Source organism: Micrasema longulum, unplaced genomic scaffold (assembly GCF_059751315.1).
Source record: "Micrasema longulum isolate JH-2025_06_02 unplaced genomic scaffold, ASM5975131v1 h1tg001032l, whole genome shotgun sequence".
Classification (NCBI taxonomy): Eukaryota; Metazoa; Arthropoda; class Insecta; order Trichoptera; family Brachycentridae; genus Micrasema; species Micrasema longulum.
The window spans coordinates 111,334-137,511 of NW_028278220.1; the positions used below are offsets into that span (position 1 = coordinate 111,334).

The 26,178-nt window shown below is 31.9% G+C and overlaps 3 protein-coding genes across 5 annotated transcripts in view; 1 reads left to right on the plus strand and 2 right to left on the minus strand.

Moving 5' to 3' along the window:
• LOC148277444 (chymotrypsin-like protease CTRL-1) overlaps nucleotides 1-8,471 on the plus strand; it is a 22,436-nt gene extending 13,965 nt beyond the window's left edge. The window contains exons 1-4 of one of the 2 annotated variants that reach the window (XR_015823470.1): nucleotides 2,971-3,293; nucleotides 3,426-3,593; nucleotides 5,861-6,017; nucleotides 8,232-8,471. Coding sequence is in view for 1 of the 2 variants with exons in the window: in XM_088232870.1 (XP_088088996.1) it covers nucleotides 3,426-3,593; nucleotides 5,861-6,017; nucleotides 8,232-8,431 (525 nt within the window). In the remaining variant the exon portion in view is untranslated. Of the gene's footprint in view, nucleotides 1-2,970; nucleotides 3,294-3,425; nucleotides 3,594-5,860; nucleotides 6,018-8,231 lie in introns of those variants that run through there. The other variant, XM_088232870.1, reaches the window with a different exon arrangement.
• On the minus strand, nucleotides 7,094-17,301 carry LOC148277445 (chymotrypsin-like protease CTRL-1). 2 transcript variants are annotated; one of them, XR_015823471.1, is made up of 6 exons: nucleotides 16,571-17,301; nucleotides 15,871-15,980; nucleotides 14,077-14,244; nucleotides 13,443-13,599; nucleotides 9,698-11,184; nucleotides 7,094-9,614 (listed from the first exon to the last, which is right to left on the minus strand). XR_015823471.1 is itself a non-coding variant. In XM_088232871.1 (5 exons), exons 1-5 carry the CDS (start codon nucleotides 17,148-17,150, stop codon nucleotides 10,985-10,987), a joined length of 1,215 nt encoding a protein of 404 aa, XP_088088997.1. In that variant the 5' UTR covers nucleotides 17,151-17,301; the 3' UTR covers nucleotides 7,094-10,984. The 2 variants fall into 2 exon arrangements, 1 of the variants encoding a protein (XP_088088997.1); XM_088232871.1 differs by having other exon boundaries at nucleotides 7,094-11,184.
• Nucleotides 17,302-18,235: 934 nt separating this feature from the next.
• Nucleotides 18,236-25,752, minus strand: Nop17l (PIH1 domain-containing protein Nop17-like). The gene is made up of 3 exons (XM_088232868.1): nucleotides 23,741-25,752; nucleotides 22,878-23,010; nucleotides 18,236-21,039 (listed from the first exon to the last, which is right to left on the minus strand). The coding sequence occupies exons 1-3, from the start codon at nucleotides 25,726-25,728 to the stop codon at nucleotides 20,818-20,820; spliced, it is 2,343 nt and encodes a 780-aa protein (XP_088088994.1). The 5' UTR covers nucleotides 25,729-25,752; the 3' UTR covers nucleotides 18,236-20,817.
• Nucleotides 25,753-26,178: the final 426 nt, after the last annotated feature.

Below are 26,178 nucleotides of genomic sequence, written 5' to 3' on the forward strand. Positions count from 1 at the left end.
CAAATTAAAAATAATATTAATACAATGCGTACTTACATTAAAATATATGTATATATATAATCCCTAAGATTACAATATTGTCTATGTATTTCCATTTTTTTTAAATCTATCTATGTAGGTAAACCCGTACCAAGATAGATGTAAGTTGTGGATGTATGGTGTGGTAACAGTAGGGTATCACCCCGCAGGCAGCTCAGCAAAAAGCGACAGTACGGCGATCCACGGTCACTTGCCTAAATATTTTTGTATTCACCCGAATGACCGCGGACCACCCCGCTATCGCCGCTCACTATACCTACTACACGGATACTTGTGTACATAATCAAGAAAACATATCGGCATTAAAAAATTAATTATCAATAAAAAAATTACGTTAATAAATTATACACAATAAAAAACTACATTAACTATATCAAATCAAAAACAATTTTTATAACAGTTTGAAACAAAATGTTAAGCCATGTAAAATTTGCGAATGTACATTTTACTGCGTTTATCTTTGATTTCCGGGTTGTGGTCCCGTGGGTAGTGTCACGGATTCACGAATCAGAGGTCCGTAGTTCGAACCTTACTCTACTACCGTCAGGCGTGACGTTTAGAATCGAAACCGAAATGCCGTTTTATTATTTTCGGACTCAAATTTATTGAAAACGCGATATACTCGTACATATTCATAATCCAATAAAGAAGCGAACAACATGGAACGGCAGAAAAGAAACATTCTCGATATTATTTTTTCGACCGATCGGGCTTAATCGAAAAAGTCCTGGACATCGCTAGAATGAAGTAAAACTAATATGTACTAGAGGGAGCGTAGTTACTTTTCTGTTGGGTACAGCGCGTTCGAATAAACCGTATGTCAATTTTTTAGTGCCTGTCGGTGAACCGAGTAAACAGTTAGTAGGCACACTAGAATATTATTTTATTTGAAAACGTTCCGTCACTAACAAACTAACATAGGGTTATTATGAGGATCGGCGGTGTTTGGGAATTTTGATGAAAAGGTTTTTAAACATTGTTTTTCTGTTATTCCCTCGCAAATGCTTCCCAATACTGTGAGAAAAAGGTAATTGCACGTTGGACTGATTTTACCCAAGTAATATCGACATAATCCATATTTCGCTGTCCCGTTTTCTGCACTTCTGCACTTTTCTGGTTTCGTTATTTTTTAAAGACGGAGTATCAGAATGCAATTTTCTGTGTCGGCGGTGCCTTTCCCGTTTTTCAAAATTATTTGTTTACCGTTCGTCCGAAGACGGTTGATAAAACTGGGCGCTTTTTAGTTTTTTGGATGGTTCTAGCTCCCATCAGAAACAATTGATCAAAAAAACAAAAGAATAGAGACTGGTAAATATCTATAGTTTGTAAAAAAAAACATTGCTCTAGGGTCATAATCCAGGGAGAAAATATGGAAATACTTTTGGATGAAGAAAAGTCAGACCGCCTCTTGAAAATTCGAACCCGATGCGGATACATATATTTATTTATTTTCGTCCACAGAGCTTTTACAATATACGACTACATAGATTATGTATTTTCTTATAATATAGGTGGTTCTACGCTGCAGTATGTTTTTGTTCCTAGGCCAGACCAGTGAAGCATAGGACTGATCGGCCTGACCTTCATGTAACAAAATTATCAAGATAAGCTGCGGTTGGTTTACCAATACATTGCCCTATCCACCATTTGGTGCGGAAAGGGAATGATGATGATGTTGGTTTTTTAGGTCTATGGTTTTTTACCAATGAGAAACTTCATAAAAATACAATAAATGTTTTGTTGCCCGCTGTAAAAATTGGAACATTAAATTGAACGACTAAGTTTCCTGAAAATGTACGAAAAAAATAATAAAAAACATTTTAATACAAACTAACTACTTTTCACGAGTTATTTCAGAAATATAAAACTTTAAAAATCGTAGCGCTGATAATGCGATATATAAAAATTAAAAAATCATTATTTTGACTTAGTTTAAAAGTTTTTTAACAAATAAAAAATATATAAAAAACCACTGAACTTCCCCATTATGGATTGATAATAAAACCAATGAGAGTGAAGGAGCGAAATGTCGACTATCAACGTAATTTGTATAGAGTAGAGATAAAAATAATCGAATGAATTTAATAATCGAATGATTAGGATTTAACAAATGAAATAATTAAATGATGATTTAATAATGTAATTGCTCCAAAACTATTTAATGGTTTATTGCCAAATATAAAAGACTCAAAATGTATAACAAATTTAAAAATAAAAATAACTGCACATATAAATAGTGTAGCTAGAGATTTTTTTGAAAAATATATGTAGATCAATAAACGTAGTACTTTATATAATTGGTACACATATTATTTTTATTAATTTCATTGATTTATATTTGTTTTTTGATTATATACTACAGTATATTATTTATGTTTAAGTAACATGTATTCTTGGCACATAAATAGGTATATTTTATATTTGTATAATAACGATTTTTAATTTCTTACATTTGATTAGCTAGGCATTTATAATAAGGTAGTTTGAGTTTTTTTGTTTTTGTTATATTAGTATAGAACTACTTATGCTTTAAAAGATAAAAAATCTCCATCTTAGAACAGGCTGAGCCATGTTAGATGGAGACTATCCTAAACAGAGAACTCTCCGTTTTCATGTTCTATTCAGTAGTTTTATATAGATGGGAATCTATGTTACTAAATATGTATACTTGCTTATTTTATGCAATCAAATTATAAAATAAATAAATCATTCATTTCCGAAATGTAGGTCGCTCAAAAACTGGCAGTAGGGGTAGTGACAGAGAGAATTCTGGCAACTTATAAAGGATTTTAAAAGGTTTACAATTTAAAAATACTAATAGGTACATTGGCAAAGTGGAAGTTTGCCAAGTGTACATGATGCAACGTCACAAATAGGAATTGGTAAAAAACTAAACAAATATAGCATTCCTTTACAAATCTGTACCTCAAAGGCAGACGGATGCAAATCCAAACGTCAAATGTTCAACAAAACCCTAAAGAATCTACTTTCTCTAAGTGATTTCTAATAATTTATAGCATTCATTTGTATTTTCAGTAGCTTAATGCATTGGTTATTTCATTACAAGACTTACATTTTTTTTAAATCAATGGACATGATCATAAACTGGATACGAAAATCGAAATGTCATCTCATCAAATTCTGAATTTGCATCCGTCTGCCTCTGAGATACAGACACAGGTGACGAAAGTGGTGTCCGAAAACCGAAGGGAGGGTATTGTAGTGCTCATCATTCATTGTTCTCTGCCTACTTGGTATTTGATAATTAATGACATTTTCCGCGATTCTAATATCCGGATTATACTGTAGTTATTCCCCTGTGACTTAGTTCTGATGACTTGCAATGTTTTAATATTTGAGATTCGATCTAATTATGTTTATTGTAGATTTACGAAATTTTGATTCATCCTCGTTTTACATGGAACACATTGGAAAACGACATTTCCCTGCTAAAATTGACATCAGAAGCAACATTCACTGATTACGTTCAACCAATTTGTCTCTGGCATGATACAGATACACAAAGATATAGTATATTTGGGAAAAATGGATACGTAAGTATTTTGTATTCTAAATAAAATAAAAGCTTTTTCATGTGTAGGAGAAAGAATTTTTAAAATGTTTCATTGAGAAGTAAATATAAAAATCTTGTGCCTTTCATGGTTAAAAATCTGTCATGTGTGCATACAAAATACAGTTATGTGTGAAAAAAAAAAAAAAAAAAACCGTCGAGTAGTTTTCAACTCTTTAGCGAAAATCATGTAAAAATAAATCAAGTTAAGATTAGGCCCCATCTTGTTGTGCATTGGTTTGCGCCGGTACCTTGTTAGCAAGAGGTCATGGATTTGATTCCCGATATGATTGCCATTTAATTTTTGTTTACATTTTTAAACATTTCATTACACTTTTTGATACATTACAAAGTAAATTTACACACATGTATATTGTGAAGTGAACATAACAGATATTAAAATAAAAAATATAATATGTGCTCGCATTCATATACAAATACAACATATTTTATAATACCTACACATCTATATGAGTAAAAATATTAAAAGAAAGAAACATAAAATATGAACGAAAAATAAAACTATGTAAAAAGATAACCTAAAATATTTTTTGTTTTTTTTTGTTTATTTATTCATTAATATTTGCAAATAAAGGAAAAATAAACAAATTCACTGAACCGCGAAACGGGTGGGGTTTTTTCCGTTACAGAGATAGATGTAAAAATAAATTATAATAATTTAGAAAATAGTGTAAACAAAATCATAAATGTATATATATATATGTGTATATATATAAGCATAGAATTAAGAATAGTCCAGAAACCGCATACGCGCATCAAACAGAAGGCGACTAAACTACTCTTAAAAGAGTAGTTTTACGTTTTGACCCATTAGTTTCTTTGTAGACGTCGCTCAATACGCAGCTCCCGATTTGAATTCAACATGCAGTGTTGTGTCATTTTAAAGTGTAAAAATACTGCTGGGATCTTTAAGAAACAGGATGACATCACATTTCATATGTAATTAGCAAATGCATGTGTAAGTAGCAAATGCATTACTTAAAAATTGAATTATTTTTCCATCTGTCAGATTGTCAGAGAAAAAAAATTGTAATTTTTTTAGTGTTGTTAAGGTAGTAATTTTGTTTACCCTACTTTGCTAATCTAATGAGAGAACTAATGAAAATTGGATCTCAGATTAAACAACGCCGTGGTGGACATTTTACCGAAATTATCTTTAAAACATCAAATATCATTTAACATGATATAAAAATATCCGTTTAATGTAAATTTTTTTTTTTAATATTTTAAACTCAAAGTTCATTAATTCCATTACTCTTATCAAATGACCCTTTACTTTTCTACTCTGTTGTGTAAATCAATGTTTCCGCGTGCACAATAAAGTTTTAGAGAATCTAACAAATTGCTTTTTTTTTACCTTACATTTGTGTTGTGATTATATTTTTCCCATCTGGCAATATTACGCGGCGACTTCACGAACGCACGCGGTGAAAGTGGGTAAAAGCGGTGGAATTTTTGGACACAGTTCGGTGTATTCAAATATGATTCTACGCTCCTTCTGGACTATTCTTAATTCTTTGTATATTTGTTCGTAAAATTATAAGAGATTGTTTGAAAATAATATAAAAATAAATATTAAAATTGAACCGGTAAATATAAAGGAGAAATCAGTATCAATAATCAATATTGACACATTTGCATATCAGCCATTCAAAATGTTTTTTCTTAAATGTAAGGTCTATGCTTTCTCTTGAGATGTGTTAAGGTATCAATTCCAAAATCTTCAGAATAATAATTTAGAGTTCTTAATAGTCATTCAAACTGTCAGTAGGGTCGCAGTGAGTCACATCTTGCTGGAGGGTGTGATTCTTTAAAATGCTGCGAACGCCCAGTTGCATTCCACCTGGTACCCTACTGACTAGTCCAACTCGGTAGCATCCACGTCGCGAACCCAGGGCAATGGGATCACACTAACAGGGTGATGATAGCAGATAACGAGAGGATGAAAGCTAAGTTTCTGGCGCCTCCAAACCAGAACCGACCAGCTAAGAGATCATTGCACTGCAGCGAAAGCATTTTGCTGCGTTTTTAGTTTTTAGAAACTTTTTTTTTAATAAATAATATTTGTTATTTCTACAGTTGGTGTATGAAAATAAAATATGTTTTTTTTTGTATGGTAAAATTGGCTCTGCACTATTCAGCCTTTTTACTGATAATAAAAAATATTTATTTTATTGAGTAACAAATGTATCTTGAAGAGCAAAAAAAAACTGGTTATTTTTGTTTTAGGTTGTTGGATGGGGTTCTTCTTTTGAATCAAATTTTTCATATGCCTTGCAACAAGCTGTGATGCCAGTAAGAAGTGACTTGGAGTGCATACAGAGTGATCCTTTGTTCTTCTCCAAATTTCTTACAAACTACACAATATGTGCCGGATTTGCTAACGGTAAAAATTATTATGTATCATAAATTTATTATATTATGTATATTTCTTTTCCCCATCAATATGAATGAATATAAAAAGGTGTCACTTTTCAAATAATGTCATATGTTCGGACCAACGCTCAACCTAATCTATACCTACCTACCCGTCCCTCCCATTTCCTAGCGCACTCCATGTAACAATAATTCTACGTGTGAGTGCTAAAAAACATTATATTATCAGTACACAAATAACATACTACGAGTAAAGTGCGTTTCATTTCATCTGTGCTGTGCCAGCGTCCATTTAGACCGCCAGCTCCAAACTAGTGTTTTCCACAGTAGAGAATGAAAGAGAAAAACAATCAATAACATTATACAGGTTGTTAGGCAGACGGTTGTCCAAACAGGATAGGCGGCCAGGGAAGGCCATTGCCGACTCAATTAGCCCAAATAACGTGGAATTGGCCTCACTTGATATTACAAAAGAAGTCGCATCCTCGGGGGACCACTGGTTAAATCTAAGGATATTAGAGCACTCCCCACCAATCTAATAACCCGAAGCTTTAAAGACCTGGGCTTGGTGAGAACTAATTTACAAGGACCTGTCACATGTGTAAAGGTGTTTCATTATCTGCACTACAGATCCAACATCTTGAAGTTTCAGAAAGGTTGATTTTAGCAAGGTGTATAATCAATCTGCTATGCTCTGTAAGCAGTTTCACCCAACTTTGATTGAATCGAAATAAACTTTTGCGAGTACCCCTTTAGTAGTTCCTTCGTTTGGTGCTGACCAGGTGCATTTTGCCAGAGCATTATGCTCGGTTTCCTGGTCCACGGCCTAAGTTCATTATGAAGAGCACATTTGTGCAACACACAGTAGTTTTCTGGGCCTAATGGGGCTGTCTCGGCTCCCAGCCTCGCCAATTTGTCAACTTCCTCATTATCGTCGATACCAACCCTAACTTGAATCCTTCATATCCACAAAGCACAGAATATCGCTGGTCATATTGTTATATTTATAATTTATATTGTACTTTTTTTAATTCTGTAAAAAAATCGTAACTTGTTCAGGAAAAGAAAGAGAAAATAAATAATCAATTGTCATTTTTAATAAAATTTATTTACATAAATAACATTTTTTGCTGTATAATGTTTGCTCTAGTATATCATACAGTGTACATAGAATAGGATGAGGTTTCGCGATGGTGTCACGGATTCATGGATCTGAGGTCCGTGGTTCGAAACACGCTCTACCACAACTTGATTCTTTACATGACTTTAAAAAAAAAATTACACAAAATTAAAAATATTTGGGGAAACGATATACATCTCTTTCGATGTTTATTTTTTGTATTATATATTATTAAACAAGAAACTATACTTTTTATTTATTTTCTTTTCCCTCTCATGAACAATTTATGTCTTGTTCCTCAAGCATTTCAAATTTTCGTCAACGATATTATAAAAACATAGCGCCTGCCTAAATTGTAAAACTTGTAAGTCTCAAACTTACTTTTGTTCGGAGGAGAATAAAAATAGTTTTTGCTTCACTAGCGAATGGTAGCGAAGTTTTTTTATTATATTTTTAAAAAATAATGGAACATTGTACGAATATACAAGTTTTACCCACGTATAGATTATTTGAAGTCCTAAAGAAAGCGCCCAAATTTGTGGACTTATATGAGTTTTACAAGTTAGGGTGACGTTAATTATTATTATATAAAAATGTTATGTTCCAAATTTAGATCTTCGGTCTTGCATATAATACGTAGGGACAATAAAAATCATATTCACCCGTATTTTTTAATTACATCAATATTAAAAGATATAAAAGTGGTTGATGACGGTGTTTAGATTCAGAAAAAAGGTAGAAATAATAGTAAATAGTAAAATAAGAGATAAGACGGCCCCTGAAGTGTAATGGCTAAGTCGTTTGCCTCGTGCGCAGAGGGATTTGAGTTTGATTCCCGGTGAGATCACAAAAATTAAATGTATTTTTTTCATCCGGGATGTTCTGTGTTCACCAGTAATTGGGCTCATTCGCCTGCTGTGGTGCAACGACAGAAAGAAGTCAATTAAAAATAAAACATGACATCATAAGAAATAAGAAACCCATGTTTTGTCTTCAAAACAGTGTTATTTTTAACCATAAATGTAATAAATAACTCATTTTAATCTAATGATATGAATTGTTTTTGATACTATTAGAAGTACTGATTTGTTTCTGTTTTGTTAGGAACTGGTGCATGTAATGGTGATAGTGGTGGAGGGCTGTATTTCCCATCAAAGGGTCGAAATGAAGATGTGTGGCATCTCAGAGGAATTATTTCCCTCGGTGTCTCCCAGTTAGATAAAAACTTCTGCAACCCACGTTTCTACACGATCTTTACAGACGTAGCCAAGTATCTGGATTTCATTAATTTACACTTATTATAGCAAATCACTTTAATAAAGAGAAATGACAAAACTCAGAAAAGTTCATTTATTCATTTGAATTATTTTCCTGTTTGACAGGTGAAAATAAATTATTGAGATTTGGTCTCCACTTTACCACAACTTGATTCCTTTATTATATAGCCTAGTTATTTAAGATTTATGATATAACAAATGATGAGTATAAAAATATGTTTGCTTCAATGCATCATCAATGTTTTAGTATATTTCAATATGAATAATGTAAGTAAGTAGTTTTATGTAAAAATTATACTAATTTAATAAACTGGTTTTTCAGCAAGCAAAAGACACTTTCCTATTATATTGATGCAAATTATGACTAATTGAAGTAAAATTTTACATATAAATTTACTTGAAGAAGGCAGACGATGCGGTTTTTCTCAAAAAGTCTATTGTTGATCACAATAGAAATGCAATTATGTAACTGTTTAATGGCTAATGCTAAATTTTATCCAAACAAAAATAAACTGCAAAAAAGGTGTACAAATAAAATTGGGTTATTTACCCTACATTTCTAAAACCTTTGCAAGCTAATTTTTTGATCACACATGCCATATCGTTCCAGATCTTGCACTTTAGGTACCCTATTTATTTGTTGGCCTCGTGATGTAATGGTCAGCGTATTTGCCTACCATGCAAGATGGTTGATATGAAATATTATTTAAAAAGGTGTTTTTACACTAGAATATTTCATAGTCCCTAGGCTAGTACCTGAAACATAAGACTGATCACCTTACCTTCATGTAGCAAAATGATCAAGATACGCTGCGATTGGTGTACCAATGCAGTGCCCTATGCACCATTAGGTACAGAAAGGGAATGACAATGATTTATTTTAATGTTCTGTTTTCAAGGGGTTGCATGGCAAGATTTATTGAGTGCGCAGAAACTAGGATTGTATACTAGAATGCATGTGGTATTTCCATCTTTGTCAATCCTTATGGGGGGTGTAGTACGCAGTAGGAGCTTTTTCTGTTTCACAAAATGAGTTTATCTTCCAGCATCCTTTATATGTTTATATAATTAGTTTGTTCGAAGTATCTTAGAATTTGGAAGTGTAATTGTAATCAGGTCACCTCATTTTATTACTCACAAAAATACTATTGAGAATGTGCAAACAATATTCCTTCGTTTGCTCTCATTTAACTGTGGAATGAGTGGAATCCTGGGAAGTTACGAAGAACTATTAATATTCAGAGCGGTTCACACAAATATAAAAATTCCTAGACTAAAAAAATCAAATCATACCTCGAATATGTTTCTTGAATTTATTTAGAATTATGCAGTACCCTTATTAACTTCATTCTCCGACTATCGGAATTGCTGATTATCCAAAAAATCTTTCAGAATTTCAGAAAAAAAAATTGGAAACGTACTGCGATTTGAAAAATAATGATTCTTCTCTCTGCGAATATTTTTCCCTTCCACCACTGTTAGTTTTGATTAGTCAGTCAGTGTGTCGTTGACCTGCATGTAAAGTATAACATATAAAAGTGCTACCTTTTTATTTAATTAATTAAAAGTTCTATTTGTTTAAAAATAGTTTTTTCTCCCATTTTTAAAATAAATACAGTAATTAATTAAAATAGACTCTTTTTTGGGAAAAAAAACAATTATCCTAATTTTTTATTATCTGAATGGGGTCCAGTCCCAATTGATTCGGATAATTGGAATGTACTTCACGTTTTTAATTTTATTGTCACCATTATTACTTTAATTTTTGTATACAAAAAAGATATATTGTTACGAGACTGTTTATAAATTATTAATATTAAAATTAAATTTCATTAAATTGGATATATTATATCTTTGTAAATTAAATTATGGTCTATTTAACATTTTGAATTTTAGTTTTATCAAATTTATTGAAATTTTAAATTTATTAAAAATTTAATTGAAATTTCAAATTTATGAAAAAATTTTGATCTATTTCACTGTTAGAAAATATTTAAAAAAAAATATTATTACATTTTTATTACGCTGTACACCTCAACTTAAATTTTTTTAAATAAAAATTCTGTCGATGAAAGAACAAAATATTATGTGATATTTTATATAAATACTCATCATTAATACAACATAAGAATAGAATTTCAAACAGTGGGATTTCATATCGTAGTGATCGTTGTAGAACAACGACAGATATGTGAAAAATGCAAAACTGATTTTCTTGTATGTTTGATTTTGAAAGGGTTTTATAAAGGCTTTATATTCCAGATTTTAAAAATATAAAATATATATAACTAACACAAGTAACAAAGGTACTACAAGTAAGTACTTATGAAGTTGAGATATAAAGTGACAAAAAAATAATTTAAAGCACTCTCATGCAAAGTACATCACATGTATCGTTGTCAAGTAAAATCATATGCATAGTCATTCTACAATCATGACGATATGTAGTGAGTGAAAAAATGTTGTCAGTAGAAATAATTAATAATATTACGTAATCTTTATAAATTTTTTAATTTGTAAAATTCACAAAACATAATCATTGAATCATTGTAATACACCTCCTTACCTACTTATTACGTTTTAAATATTGCTTTGGATGAAGTCCCTATATTGAGCAGCATCTGTGAATATTGTATATTCATTAGGATCGCAAACATTTTTATCTTTGCGCGAAACACTAAGGGAAACTATTCCCCTAAGCATCCACGTGTCCTGTCCTGTGCCAATATTTTGGGAGAAATACATACCACCTCCGCTATCTCCATTGCAGACACTAGTTCCTGGTGACAAAGACATTTACCTAGTATATTATATAATCAAGTAAAAGCGTAAAAACAAAACGTTGATACGACAATTTCAATCACAATTACTACTAGAGATTAGATCTTCTTTTATAAACGTCAGGTTTCTGGCACTAGTTCGTAACTACACATTTTTTTTAAATGAGATGTCTTCATAAATGGCATAAATTAATCTTTGTTTAAAATGTAAATAAAAATAGTTCATATTTTGTAAATTCAAAAAAGAATATTTTTTATAAATATTTACTTGCAGCTTTATTTAAATTGTTGATTTGGGATGAGCTTTTAACATTTAAAGTGCAATATCTCACAACTAGTAAAATGTAATATTTATACTATGATAAAAAATATTCCATTATATTTATAATAAAATCTGTAGATGCTGTGCTTTCCAAAACTAGTAGTGCTTCGAAATAAACTCAGGTGGCCTTAAAACAAAGTGTTTATTAATTGAATACATTTACAGTAGGAACTTAATATCAATTAATAATTAATATCAAGCGGGTATTATCCTTGGCTCTACCCAACCGAGCTTCTCCAGGATATGCTTGGCTACAACAGTTTAGAGACTAGAAGGGATGTGTATTTGACTACACATTTTTATCGATTGTTGCGCAGTATGATCGATAATTCTGAGGTCATGATGAGCATTGGTTTGTATGTTCCTGATAATTATCTAAGACAGTGTCAGCATAGATTGTTTTATATTCCGTTATACAGGACCAACCTGCCTATGGTTATGCCTATTGGAAGGGCTACCGCTATGCTGAACAACATCCCTCTGGATATTGATCTATTCCATGTATCCGAAGGGGTTTTCCGGAGCAGAATTCTCCTACTACTTTGACATGAGTCTCTTTCATGTATTTTTTTCTTTTTTATAATATGTACGTATTGAATATATGTTTGTAATGTAAATGTTATATTTAAAATAAATTAATTTAATTAAATCGAATCAAAACAAAGATTTAAGTCTATGGACATATTTAAAAAATATTATTTTTGACAAATCTTCACATCCTTTTGAAAATGCTCTAATGAGTGAAGTTCAGTGGTTTTAAAAACAGTAAATTTTTTGTGAATAGACTATCAAATTAAGCAAAAAATAATGATGTTTTTATGTATAGTATTATAATTGATATGGTTTTGAAATTTTTTTAAATCCCACCGAAACTTTGAAACTACACCGCCTGCGATGTCACAAGTTTAGGTCGGTGAGTTTATCTGATATTTAGAAGTTGTGAACCCCAAACAAATTATTTGTACCCGCTAAATGTTATTGTAAAAATGTGATCACATGAACCTTTGATGCTGCAAAGTAGTTCATTTTTATTGAAAACCTTTATTATTTCCAATTTGCTGTAAGCACTGAAATTCCTCACTGTTCAATTTTATCAAAATAAATAAATACATAGACTTAAATCCGTTTTTGATTTAATATTAAAATTTCCGTTAGGTTTTTGAATGGAGTTCTGCAAAAGAAACACCAACTCAATAACTACAATTCAATATTAAAATAGATTCTTTATGAACCAGTATCACACCTCCGTAGTCACTATATCAGTTAACGTTTTTCTCTTAGATTTGGAGTTAAAGGTCAGTGTTTACATTACAAAGATATTTTTAAAAACCCTAAAATATTTATATGTACATACATTTACCTCATATTATTTTATAGAAAGTATTCACCTTGTTTGTCACCATCTTCGCTTATTGTTACAAATATTTAGGAATGTATAAGAAATATTTCTTATTACCATTTCCTCCATGCGAAGGAACTGCTTTTGACCTTATAAAGCTCAGATGAAATCAAGTGAGGGTTATCACTAGAACCTTTACAGGGCACTGCAGATTGAACAAACACCTTTCTAAAATGAACATTTCCGAAACTTCCAGATGTAGGTTCTGCAGTGCAGATGAGGAAACACCTATACACATTCTATGTGAATGTGATGCTTTACATTATAATAGGAGACTCATTCTCGGGGGACCACGGGTTAAACCTGAGGATGTTAAAGAGCTCGCCCCCTACCTAATAGCCCGACTTAGAGGGGGAGATTTAGCAAAATGTACTCTCGCCTTCCACACAGTAGAACGGCTCCACGGCTCTTTGTAGACCTAGGCTTGAAGAGAGAGAACTATTCCCGGGGACCCGTCACAATAGATCTTCACAGGCCGCAGTGACGTCCGGAGCTTGCATAGCACTGACCCCCACCACTAAAAATAAGAATATTTACCATTTCTATATCCAGCGCAAAATGTCCCTTCAGTGATGAAATTTGAATAGAAATTTGGATTTGATTTGATACAGACGATATCATCTACTATCGGCATTGTCGCAGTTGTCAGTTGGGAAGCGAGAGTATCTTGTTCTGTGAAGCCCCACCCCACAACCTGGAAAAACAATTAGTTAATACGATATCAATTGTACTTTGTAGAATTAACTTGCAGTATAAATGAATGTTTAGGAGACAATGCACTACAGTAGTGAAATAGAAAGAAAACATAAAATGAAGTCGTACTTTTCGTACTTCGTACATATCCAAATAATTTTATTATATCACAGCTTAGAATTTATTTAATACAACATACAAGATGCACTTGAAATTTGTCTTATTGCAGACAGCAATTTATTTCAAATTATCAATATCAAAAAAAAAAAACAAATTTTAGTATGTGAGAATAACAATACCAACTTTTATGATGAATTAAAAATAATAATATTGCATTGAAAGGAATTTTTAGTGTCATATTTTGCTTATACTATGTTAAGCTATTGCCTCTTATTTAAGATAGATACTATATTAGTAAAAACATTTGACGAGAACAGTTTATACATATTTTGATAAAAATCTACTAAAAAACACTCACAGTTCCGATGCTGTCTACTATGGCCGATTTATCATTGTTTCCGGTGCTCCATAAACATATTGGTTGTATGTAATTAGAATAGTTAACTCTCGCCGAAAGCTTTACTATTGCAATATCATTTGAGAGTGAAGATCTAGAGAAGTCTGGATGGACGACAATGTCAAATACCTGTAAATGGAAATAGAACATAAGTTAAAGAACTATATTTAATATTGTGTTGACAGTCTCTTGGAGTTCTAATTATTCACCAAGTGTGAAATAAACATGTATGGTCTTTTTTGGGTGAACCAGTGTAGGTTGGACTCATTCTGACATTTCAGCTACCCTTACTGGAGTCATCCTTAACATAAACTACGTTTTGTGTAGAAAATGTTGTGTCAGATTTTACATAAATTAAAAAATGATCATCAAAATTGAAACAAAATGGTAAAGAAAATTTTCGTCTCTACAAGATATTGTGTTTGCTTTTACATTCCATAGTAATTAATAATAATTTTATTTGATTACAAGCCTTGAAAATAGAATGTCAAGTAGGACAAAAGTGAGTATTTTCGACAACTCCTTCTGTTCGCGTTCAACCAAAGAAATAAAGCTGCCAAAGCCGATTGCGACATTTGCAGTGTATGGTGAAAATGCTGTGAATTATTGACAAATTTGTTATAAAATAATAAAGGAGAATACATAATTGACTAATCTGTTGTAAATTATTTTTGTTCTCTTCATTTGGAAAAAACTTATGTTAACACTCAATACTAGTAGTTTGTACCTTGTTGCAGTCCATGCAAGTCCAAGGTAGGTATATTTAGTGTCATTTTGTTGGTGCTGAGAATCATGTTGATTTTAATTTAAGCCCATCATCTCTGTTTGTGTTATTTGGATGTCTTTGTGTTTCTGTCTCTAATTATATGTAGCGCTGTAGTTTCTGGGTTTATTGCTGACTTTTTAGGATACCCAAGATTAATTCTTGTCTTTACTCTCTTTCCTTTGTTCAATATACACCTTTCAACATCTTTGACAGTTCAGTTTGTAAACTGCTTTAGTTTCCAGGGGGTTTTTGTCTTTCGGGTTTAATAAATGTTATGTTACTCTCATGCCCAAATATTAGTTGAATATTTTGTGTTTTAAGCACTTTGGATAGCCCATCAGTAACATTACTTACAAAAACTGCACGTAGGTATTGATAACAGTGACCGTGAAAATCTGTGCACCTATGTATATGTTTTTAAGTATGAATAAATTCAAAATTAAGATAAAAATTAAGATGACTAGTTCAGAGGTAATATTACAAGATATAGTAGGTATTTTTTATTTATTTAAATCTTAAAGTAGGGCACACATATCATACATATTGTTATGTGTGTTCTAATAATAACATTGAAAATATATTTAATTTATAAATTGTTTATCACATATGTCTTGACCATTATTTTAAATTTTGATATGTTTTTTTCTTCATAAATATTTTTTTCCATTTCGTAATACTTTTTAATTGCTTTAAATAAAATTGAATTTTGTGACTTTGCCTTTTTCCTAAATGGAAGTCTAATTTTGTTCTTTTCTCTAGTATTGTGATCGTGTTCATGCTGGTTCCGATCAATTTTTTTCCAAAATTCTGTTTGAAAACCTAGTCGGAGTTAAATATTTCATGGTATTTATAATTTACATAATGTTAGTACTATAAATGAATTCTTAAGTTTGTACTTATAGTACTACATATATATAAATAACTGCCTGAAAGTAGATTAGAATGAACAACATTATACATAGCTTTCTAAATATGCTTAGAATACATACATTCCTTTCTTGTGCACCAATATCTCCACCAGCGAGGTTATATTTTCCAAGAGTGACGGAGAGTCTTTCCGGGAGGATTGTAGCTTCATTTTCAAGGACACAATGTGCAGCTATAACATAAATATGTTTAAATATTAAGTGTCAATTAATTAAACATAAGTTGCACGAAAAGTAAAACAAAATGGTAAAAGAAAAAAAGGAGGCGTTGAATATGTTTACTTTCATCCACTTAATATTCCATTTTGAAGGCTTGTAATCAAATAAAATTATATGTAAAACATAAAAGCAAACACAATGGCTTATAGAGCAGAAATTTTTTTTTGGAATGGCGTATAATCTTTGCCATTTTGTTTTACTTTTGGTGCTCCTTAATAAATTTGAAAAATTACCTTTACAAAGTAGTTATCCATGGCCAGTGGAATGACCTCTCTAAAAAGATTTCTGCGATTGTTGGGTCTAATCTATTTTTTTTTTTTGCCGGGCTACTTTCAGACAGGGTGATTTTAATTGAGGAATTTTCATAAATTATAAAAAATAAGACACCTTTCATGTCAATACAATTAAAGATAATAAAAAAATAATTTGATCTTTTCGAAGCCACGTTATCGCTATGGGCTGTTAAAAGTTTTACTGTTTTCTTATTTTTTTATTTATAAATTGTGCATTTTAAAAATTAACCTTAGAACAGATGAATACTTACCAGTCAAAACTCGGGTTTGTGAAAGCAATGTACCACCGCATATATACTGCATAGTAGATCCTGTGTTCTTGATACGATACAAAGCAGCATGCCATGGCCAGTCTCCTGGTTTAGTGGACATTCCATTTGTTATGAGTTCTGTGTGTTGGACGATCCGCTGTCCGCATTTTGGAACTTCTGGTATTCTGTTTATAACTACAGGATTACCAGTAGAAGTAATTAGTGGGTTTTGAGTACTAGTGGTCCCTTTAGAAACCAGCAAGTTAACTACAGGATCAACATCTAAATTTACATTCAGCAAATGAGCATCTTTCTCAGTTGAAGGCGGTTTTTGAGTTGTTGAAGGTTCTTTCATAGGTGTTCCAGATACTGACAATTTAAGCGCAGGATTGATATCTAATAAAGTTGTACTAAAAGGTGATCGACGAGTTCGATGTTTTCTATCATTATACCAATTAGATTTCTTTATTGAGAAATCGCTACTCGTAATTGGATTTGCCAATGCACTTTCATCAGAAATATTTACGTGAACATTTAATAGCCACAATACACAAAAAACCAAAGAGAAACTTGGAAACATTGTTCTTAAATTTTGGCAAATAAAAAAGAAACACTAATGTAATTTCACTGCGTGCCAAACGTAAAGGCACCTATCCGAGCACCAGAAAGGAAATGTAACTCTCGAGAGTTCACGATCAATAATAACTGTATGTGGCGATTACTAATGTGTTTGTGTGAGGTCAAGATTTACTTTGCCGGTTTCTCGAATAAGATAACCCCTTTGGATGTATAAGGAAACATACGTATTTATTTAGTAATGTTACACTTGCTGATTTTTTAATTATAATAAAATATAATATAAATAACTATAGAGAAAATATCAATTACACAAATGTAAATTCAGGACAAAAAAATATCCGCAAATGAACAAAATAGTTTATTCACATCACAGACTAGAGTATTAATATGCAGTAAGTGAACATTTTACTCGAATCACAAGTAAAATAAATACATGACTAAAATCCTAATTGTTATTTTTGCATTGATATTGAAGCACTGGACAACTTCTAGTAAGAGTCATAACACAACTAGAATTTACAATGATCGACCAAGAGTGTTAAGTGGAGCTTTGAAAACATCAAATCTAGTAGCGTAATCTATTATTATTTTGTAAAGATAAAATTATCACTTGAACACGTTTACGTTAATTAATTATGTATTGCTAAATAAACCATTCTCAGTTTTTCAGAAGTACCTACAGTGTTAGAAAGTTTAAGAAAAACTTTTATATACTATAGATACAGAATTGGTATACTGTATTTATGAAACTTATGAGCTACATGATACTGACGTGAGTATGCTCACTCTGTTGAACTAAAAAAAATATCCTAACCTGTAAATGCCCAGACTTTCATTATTACCTTACCTAAACTGTTTTCCATGTCTGTTGTAATAATGTTGAACTAATAAATGTTTGGTATGCAAATCAGTCTCCAGAGATTAACTAGAGAATTCTTATATTCTCATTAGTTAGAGAACCATATTTATTTTGTAAGAGTTCTGTAACTATTTTTATAGTAAAAATACAACGATGAACAATTTTACTTGTTTAAATTGTGCTGTCACAACTATATTTGATTTGTGAATTAAATAAAAAGAAAAATGAAACCTTTTATTTATTTATTGATTTAAAAAACTGACAGGGTTCACATAAAACATAGACTAATAATAAACAAAATGCAAAAATCACATTGCGCTGTATCACACATTGGTATGCAGTTAGTGAAGATTTTACTTAAATCATTGGTAAAACCAGGCACGACCAAAATTCTAATCACTACATTTACATTTATAAAATACACTGGGCAACTTTTAGTTGGAAATAATCCTAATATTTAGAATACATTTGCAGACATTACAACAATCATTATTAGTTTGATTACACCTAAAGTGCAAACATTTAATTCAATGTTAAGTTAGTAAGTAGCAGAAGATATATCAGTTATACTAAAAAAATATTTATGCTAATAGAACATTCATATTGTGGATAAGTAGTAGACACATATTTTAATTAACGGGAGTGATTCTTTATAAAATTATTTCAAACAAGTTTTTGCTAACAATTTTTTATAGCCGAAATATCAAATGTTATATTTTTCAAATCAGTCTAAAACATTATTTTGTAAATGACTTTAATATTTTTTTTAATTAGCACCGAGACAACAATAATTTAAATAAAGATTTTTTTTTCCTGTAATTTATAAAACTGATTGTTTTCACAAGAATATAAAAATGTTAGTGAAAAAAGTAATCAAAAATTGCAGAAATCAATTTAAAAATAAGCATAAGGTTGTGAACATTTTAATGAGCGAAAACACATGTTACAGACTACATTATCAACTTAAAATTAGTACGCCGATAATGTCTGTAGTTGTTATTATGCATTGTAATATATATATTTTATTAATATGTAATATTATAATGTGTAAAAAAGCTCATTAACAAGTCAACCACGTTACCTATTTTATCTATACTATGCACTATGAAGATCGTGTAAGAGATTTTTTCAATGAATGCATGCAATTATTTTAACATTTCGATACATGTATGTATAAATATATATTATATATGTGAAGTCCATTACAATTTTTATCACTAAAATTAAAACAATTAAACGAGTGATACATCAGTGTATTATTTTAATTAAGTTATGTAAATTTATTTAAATATATTAAAAGCTATAAATTTGTAAAATTGTACTTTGTTCTTCTTTATCAGAATTAATACGCCACTGTAAATTGAAAAATATGTAATTTTTGTACTATAAGGACTACACTAGGAATACAGTTCGGATGTACATTGCAAACAAAATACAGATGATATTATAAAATAGGTTCACAACAAGAAGTATATTTTATATCATAGTAAAAATCTATTGCGTTTAAGGTTTTATTTGTTTACCAATAGTCGTGCAAGTAATTTTATTATTTTTTTTACTATAAATACGATGTGTGATCAACAAAAAGTTTTAGCTTTACTTATGGCAAAAAAGATTTTTTATTTCTACTCATTTAAATGTTTTATAAACGACTCAGGTGAAGATATCGTTCTGGCAACAATACATCATTATTGCGGGGATTTTAATTATTTTTAACAATACAATTGAAACAAAATAAATCTTAATTGTGGTCTAAAGAAAAGTTAAGATGTCCTTAAAATCATATTCAGATAAAAATTAATAGGCAATTTACATTTTTTTTTTCAGATTTCTTTTGGTTGTACATATTTCAATTTGTATTTTCAAATAAACAACAAGTTTACCATAGTACCATAGTACTTAAAAATTTTAAAAGTAAAACCTTCTGTATTTGGTTGCAATAATAATGACATCCTTACATTAACAATAAAGATGGAAGATACATTATCCTTGAACACATTTTTATTAATTTAATAAATGAGAATGATAAGGAATGTAACATTAAATTGGGTTACCATAGTATGACGAGTTAAACATATACATATAATTATGCCAAAATCAGTCATAAAGTTAAGAATACAGATGTGCTTATTTACCCTTTGAAAAAAGTAAAGTTTGTTTTTTTGTTTAGGACTTCCAGGTTGTGATTTCAAAATTTACAAACAACTCTCATTTAAAACAAATCCAACATAAAAAATATTTTAATGTGTGTAAAAAAGTAAATTGATTAATATACAATATTATGACAAAATATTGCAAGCAATCTACAAAAATAACAAGACATGAAAATAATGTATTTAAATCATTTCTATATAATATTAAAGAACATGACTATGATATTTGGAGAAAATACATTTGATATGAAATTCTTATCATTTTTTAAGACGCAATGCTATAAAAGTGGCTTTATTATAAACATTAAACAATTTTCCAAATTAAAAATATTAAAGATAAAATAGGTGACAATCAAATTGCACAGTTGAGTACTCAAATCATAAATCTTAGAAGTAATTTTGACTTTCAATGAGCAATGAAGCATGGTGTATGAGTATGAACCTTAAATTATTTTTGTGTAAATGACTACATACCATCTAATTAACTGTTAGTAAAAACTAATCTTCTAAAAGTTCAAACACCGTGTAGAAACTAATATTATACATATGTATAAGGGAACATATTGTGAATTATAACAAAAGTATTCAACAGTTACATGGTATACGTACGCATGCACCATGCAGTATTGTGTCTGGGACATTGGAAGAGTTCCCGCTCACATATCCAGGTCGAAGATAAGATCGTTCTTGAATTTGACTTCTTGATATCTCCCGTTGTCTTTTGACAGAAATGACGGCATTTTAAATTTCCCATTATCCGATTTTTTCTTTTGTTTCTGAGTTTCTTTTTCCGACTCTCCATCATCAGTATCCGTCATGTTACTGTCCCTTCGATCCTTAGGGAAATTGCCATTGTGATCGCCGCTCTCAAACACATTCTAAAAAAGGTAAAATGTATTTAAGTACATAAAGTGTTTTTATCTGTTTTTATCGGTATTGTGTGTATAGAATTAAGATTTCCAGATAGATAAGCTAAAACTTTTTCACATAATATACAAATACATTATTCATAATGTATATTTCATCATAAGCATGCGGCGGCATACCACACATGTTGTCACATGTTATAAAATAAATTTTCTAGAAATTGATTTGTACAATGGCAATATGTGACAGAGGATGACATTCATCGGAAATTAAATTCAAAACTTCTTCTGAGAGATACGTTATTTATTTGTTAATTACAAAAACTGGAGGCAGATCATACTTATAAAATGATCCTGTTAAAATAAAATGCAACTTCAAAGCATTTTACAAGGAAATAAAAGGGTCGTGGTCCAGTGGAAGTGTCGCGGACTCACAGATCAAAAGTCCAAAGTTCGAACCCTTTTCTGCCACATATTTCCCATTTTCCAACATGGTTATTTACGACAAAAAGATAATTAAAATATTCGAGAAAACCACAAGAATGCAAATAAATATTTATTTTAATAAGATATATATATAAAAACAGTTTTTAAATACATTGCTGGAGTCTGGAAAATTAAATACATATACATATTATGTATTATGTCACTAGCGTGGCGTATCTAGCTTGATCTAAAATATTGCATTGCCCTCGAGAATAGGCATGGGTAACTCAATTTTGAACCGGTTTAAAATAACGTTTCAAAGGCTTTGAGCTGTTGAGCTGTTGAGATGCAGATCAAATTTCTAACAGGCAGCTCACAGCGCGGTACATTGTGAGGTTCGTTCGAATCATACGTGTATGTGAAATTTTACAGAAAATTAAATATCAGGTCATCCGACTCAGCGTTTGCCGTGATTCGGTTAACCATAAATTTGGTTGAGCCGAACAGAGCGACCTGTATCATTCGGCTCACTACCATAGCCGTTTCGCGCTTGAGCTCGCAACTCGCGGCTGTCAGTGAGCCGGTTCAAAACTCCAGCTCAAGTACTGCTAAGAGCTGCGAGCTGACCTGCAGCTCAAAAAATAATCTCTAGTTATCCATGCTTACTAGGTACTTATATCAATAATGCACAAGATTTAAGGCCACTCGAAGCACATAATTTATCTATGGCTTCTGAAAATGTACTAGTGGCACACATAAAATATTGTACAAGTCTGTATCAGTTCAAGGAAAATATTATGTTGATTAGTAATTATACTCAAATTCACCAAATCTGGCAGCTGACAACCCTTTACTAATTACAGTTCTTCCTGGAACTCCCTAAAAATTTAATCGGTCATTTGAAAAATCCCACAAGTCAGGTGTTTGGCAGATGTGACTTCAAAACGCACTTCATTCCGTTAAGAAACTGACGTTTTATTAGAAAATAAAGGTATTTAATGAACAAATACTAGATAAGGTAATTTTTCATTTATGTTAGATATAAACGTTTTAGTCAAAATTTTATACAAAACAATTTTGATGAAAAGTTTAGATAAACTGACAATGGGGTTTCTCAAATGAACAATTTAATTATGTATGTAGTTTTACTATATTTTTCAGGCTTAAAGGAACAATAAACCGTTTGTAATTCTTAGAACCAGATGACTATGGTTGTGATTTCTACTATAACAATGCATATTATTAATCGAAGAACTGACTCAGTATAAACAGATAAAATATTAAACAAAATTATTTTTTGTTTCTCTTGTTTTGATCTAATGGTGTATTTAGGATGTAAATAGAACATATGAGCCCAGGGCTGATTTCACACATGGGGGCCAAACACTTAAAATATCTCAAAATGACTAAAGCAAAAATGTTACCTCATCGCTAACAGCTTCCAAGGAACCACTATCTTCTGGATCGCCTTCGCTAGATCTCCTCTCATGCGCTCTCTTTTTGTTTCGTTTTTTCCTCTGATTCTTGGACTTTTGCCCGAGGATACTGCTATTTGTTCTGTAAAACAAAAAAAATATTTCACTGAGCCAAACAGGAAGAAAACAATAAATTATCTAGGCCAACCTGTTGGCCGCATTTCAAGACCATGCTAGAGATTTTTTTTAAAACATAATACACATATCACAACAGATAAAGGTGTATTATTAACTATAAACAGATCATAATGCATTTCCTTCGCATAACTCACATTCCTTATGTACATAAGTGTACAAGAGTTCAGCTATAATTATCAGTTGTCCTCTTTTTTGTTATTTAGATATTCGTCATGATGGTTATTATTAGTGACCACATGTATTGCTGCTTTTTAATCCTGTATTTCGGGCCAAAAAAAGCACATTTTTTATTTGAAATCAAAATATGACGCAAATGAGCTGTTTCCCCGTAAAGGTAGGCAGAGAGGATAGAATGGCATATCACTTCATTCATACATCTTCTCATGCATGCGCATCAGCTATTCCGACTTTTGACATGTCCATCTTCGAGTACTTGTTGGATTCGTTCATGCCGTGTCTATCTCGGTCTTTCTATATTCCCGCATCCGACAACATTTGCATTGTTAATCGTTTTGGCCGTTCTTTCACTTTCCATTCGCTCTGCATGTCCAAACCACCGCAGAACTCTTTTCTTAAGCATTTGAGAAGAGTTGTTTTTAAAGATGATAAATAGTAAAAGGGTAAAGGTGTGGAAAGTTAATATAATTGCTAAATAAAATCGGCAATGTAAATACCTAAATGTTTGCTTCGCAATGACATTGCTGAATCGTACAGTTTTCTTTAGACTGGATGATTCTTCCGGTATACAGTCAGCGGAACTAATTGAAAATGAAGGTGAAGCGCAGTAGTCCAAGAAGTCCACACTCGATTCCGAATAGCTTCTTCCTACTCGAGATCGGAACTTCAATATTCCTTTGGAACTGCCATTACTAGAAGCCACACCGGAGTCGTAACAATCTGCCGTTTTCTGAGGAATGGGAATCGTTTTCACTTCCACTTGCTTTTCTGGCTCATCAGCATCCACCGTGAGAGAAATGTTGATTTCATTATTCCCTCGGGCGGTCACTTCCACTGTCGGTTGAATCGTGTTCGTCTCTTCTTCCGGTTCGCAAGGTGGAACTATGCTCTCGACCGGAACATCCAGAACATTCTTCTCTGAAGAATCGGAATCCAGTCCGACAAAGTAATGATCAGGTAAACGGGAGTTAGCAAATTCCAATTGAACAATCACATTATTGTCCCACGGTTCGATAGTAGGTTTATGACACATATTATCAGCGGGGAACTTTAAAAACAAGGCGTGGTGAATAGGAAAATATCCAGCACCGATGGAACTAAACTTCAATTGGATGGAATTATCATCGGCTAATATTTCGGAAACCACAGAATCAGGATCCACATTCTTAACGTGGAGTGTTAAAGCTATCGTATCATCTAAAACGTGACAGTTAAACGGTGGTAACAAATAAACTAGATCGGGATTAAGAAAACTATTTACTTTATCAACTTTAGTCCGATATGTTGCACTTTCAATAAAACTATCTGACGATTGACTATCAGATATTTCAGTAACGAGACTGCGAGAATTATCTTCGTCACTAGCACAAGGAGAATTACCGTCACTCTCCACCCCGCTGTCTTCCCGACTGCGCCAGGAGATTTTCATCCTATCCGTTACAACCGGTAATGTTATTATCAGTCGTCGACTACTGAGATCAAATTTGGCCGACCCGGCGTCACTGTCCACCCGATACGGCAACGAAAGGTCTAGTTTGTATCGAGCCGGAGTGTCAGAAATGAGAGACAACTTTTTATCCTTAACATCCAGCTTGGCTTCCGCCGATGATGACAGGAGCGGCAATATAACCTCTATTACCAGCGCTGTCGGAGTAGCAGTATTCTGCTTGGCATCCTTGTCGTATGTGAACTCAGAAATTTCAATATCACGCCGCTGTTTTAAAACATACTTTGGAATAGTGTATTCACCATCTTCTGACACTTCTGGCTGAGTTGACTGCGATGAAGCGACTTTGACATTAGATTTTGAAGGAAAACTTTGCTGGGGGTAAAGCTTGTCTAATATCTCCGTATCAACGGGTTTTTCTCCCTCGCCGGTAAATTCTGGATCCGGTTTTCTAACAACTGCGGGGATAGCGGGACCTTTATACGACATTTTGGGATATTTCAAGTTTTTCCTGTCAAGTTTAACATTATGATTGGACTCGACAGCTTCGACGGCCGTATCACTGAGCATTTTTTTGAATTGTGCATTTTTTTCAGCCATGTATAGTGTATTAGGGTGAAAAACAACATCGTACACGACACATCGATTTCTCGTCTTGTCAAAATCATTGTGCGGGGGCGCCATACTATGTGGAATTCTCCAATTCATACCGCGTTTTCCTCCTTTTTCCTGAATAGAATACGAAGGTTGGTCGACTTTTTCGTTGGAACACACATTTACAAAAGCTTTTTTATCTCCGCTAACGCTAGTCTTAATTACATAACCGGGCGAAGGATTTATAAAAGTCACGTTCACACCACGCTGCCTTTCCAGTTCGGTAATTTCAGATTGATATAAAGCTTGATTAGCCGGGTCTTGGATTTCTTCGCAATATTCAACAAACAACTTCCTAAATTCTTTATCTTTTAACGCATCAGAAAACCGATCTATGTCTTCACGGGTAAATTCAAAAGATTCGTCGCGTTCCTGCGCTGCCATTTTTATTTCAGGTATTTTTCCACTGAGAATAATCACTTCATCAGCTGGCATAACAAACGAGAAGTAAACACGTAGCCGCGCCGCGCGCCGGTTAAATTGCGGTATTCTATTGGCCACGTAGGAACGAATCAAATTCTAGGGGAAATCATGTGACTAACAAGGGCTATCAAAACTAATTTGTAAATAATTTATTAAAATTTCAAAACTTTCACGGTTTTCCTGATTCTGATATTTGTGTATTCTTGATACCTATAACTTATAGTACCAAAAAAAACCTGTTAAAGTAAAAACAACCAAGGTAAATAAAATTGTGCATTATAATTTGCGGTGCATAGTAATAATAATAAAAATAATGATTTGAGGAACGATTTTTACACGAACAGTGGACACGTACTCATATTTCAGATTCTTCGTAAAATGTTTGGCACAGAAAAAACTATTTTGAAAGCA

Excerpts from the sequence above, each read along its gene's own strand:
- LOC148277445 (XM_088232871.1), bottom strand. The coding sequence starts at position 17,150 with ATGTTTCCAAGTTTCTCTTTGGTTTTTTGTGTATTGTGGCTATTAAAT. Across the intron at positions 13,600-14,076 it reads TAGTAGACAGCATCGGAACT|GTTGTGGGGTGGGGCTTCAC; the intron begins GTGAGTGTTTTT and ends TTGTTTTTCCAG. Across the intron at positions 11,185-13,442 it reads TTGCGCTGGATATAGAAATG|GAACTAGTGTCTGCAATGGA; the intron begins GTAAATATTCTT and ends CTTTGTCACCAG.
- Nop17l (XM_088232868.1), bottom strand. The coding sequence starts at position 25,728 with ATGGCAGCGCAGGAACGCGACGAATCTTTTGAATTTACCCGTGAAGAC. Across the intron at positions 23,011-23,740 it reads ATTGCGAAGCAAACATTTAG|AACAAATAGCAGTATCCTCG; the intron begins GTATTTACATTG and ends TTTGTTTTACAG. Across the intron at positions 21,040-22,877 it reads TGGAAGCTGTTAGCGATGAG|AATGTGTTTGAGAGCGGCGA; the intron begins GTAACATTTTTG and ends TACCTTTTTTAG.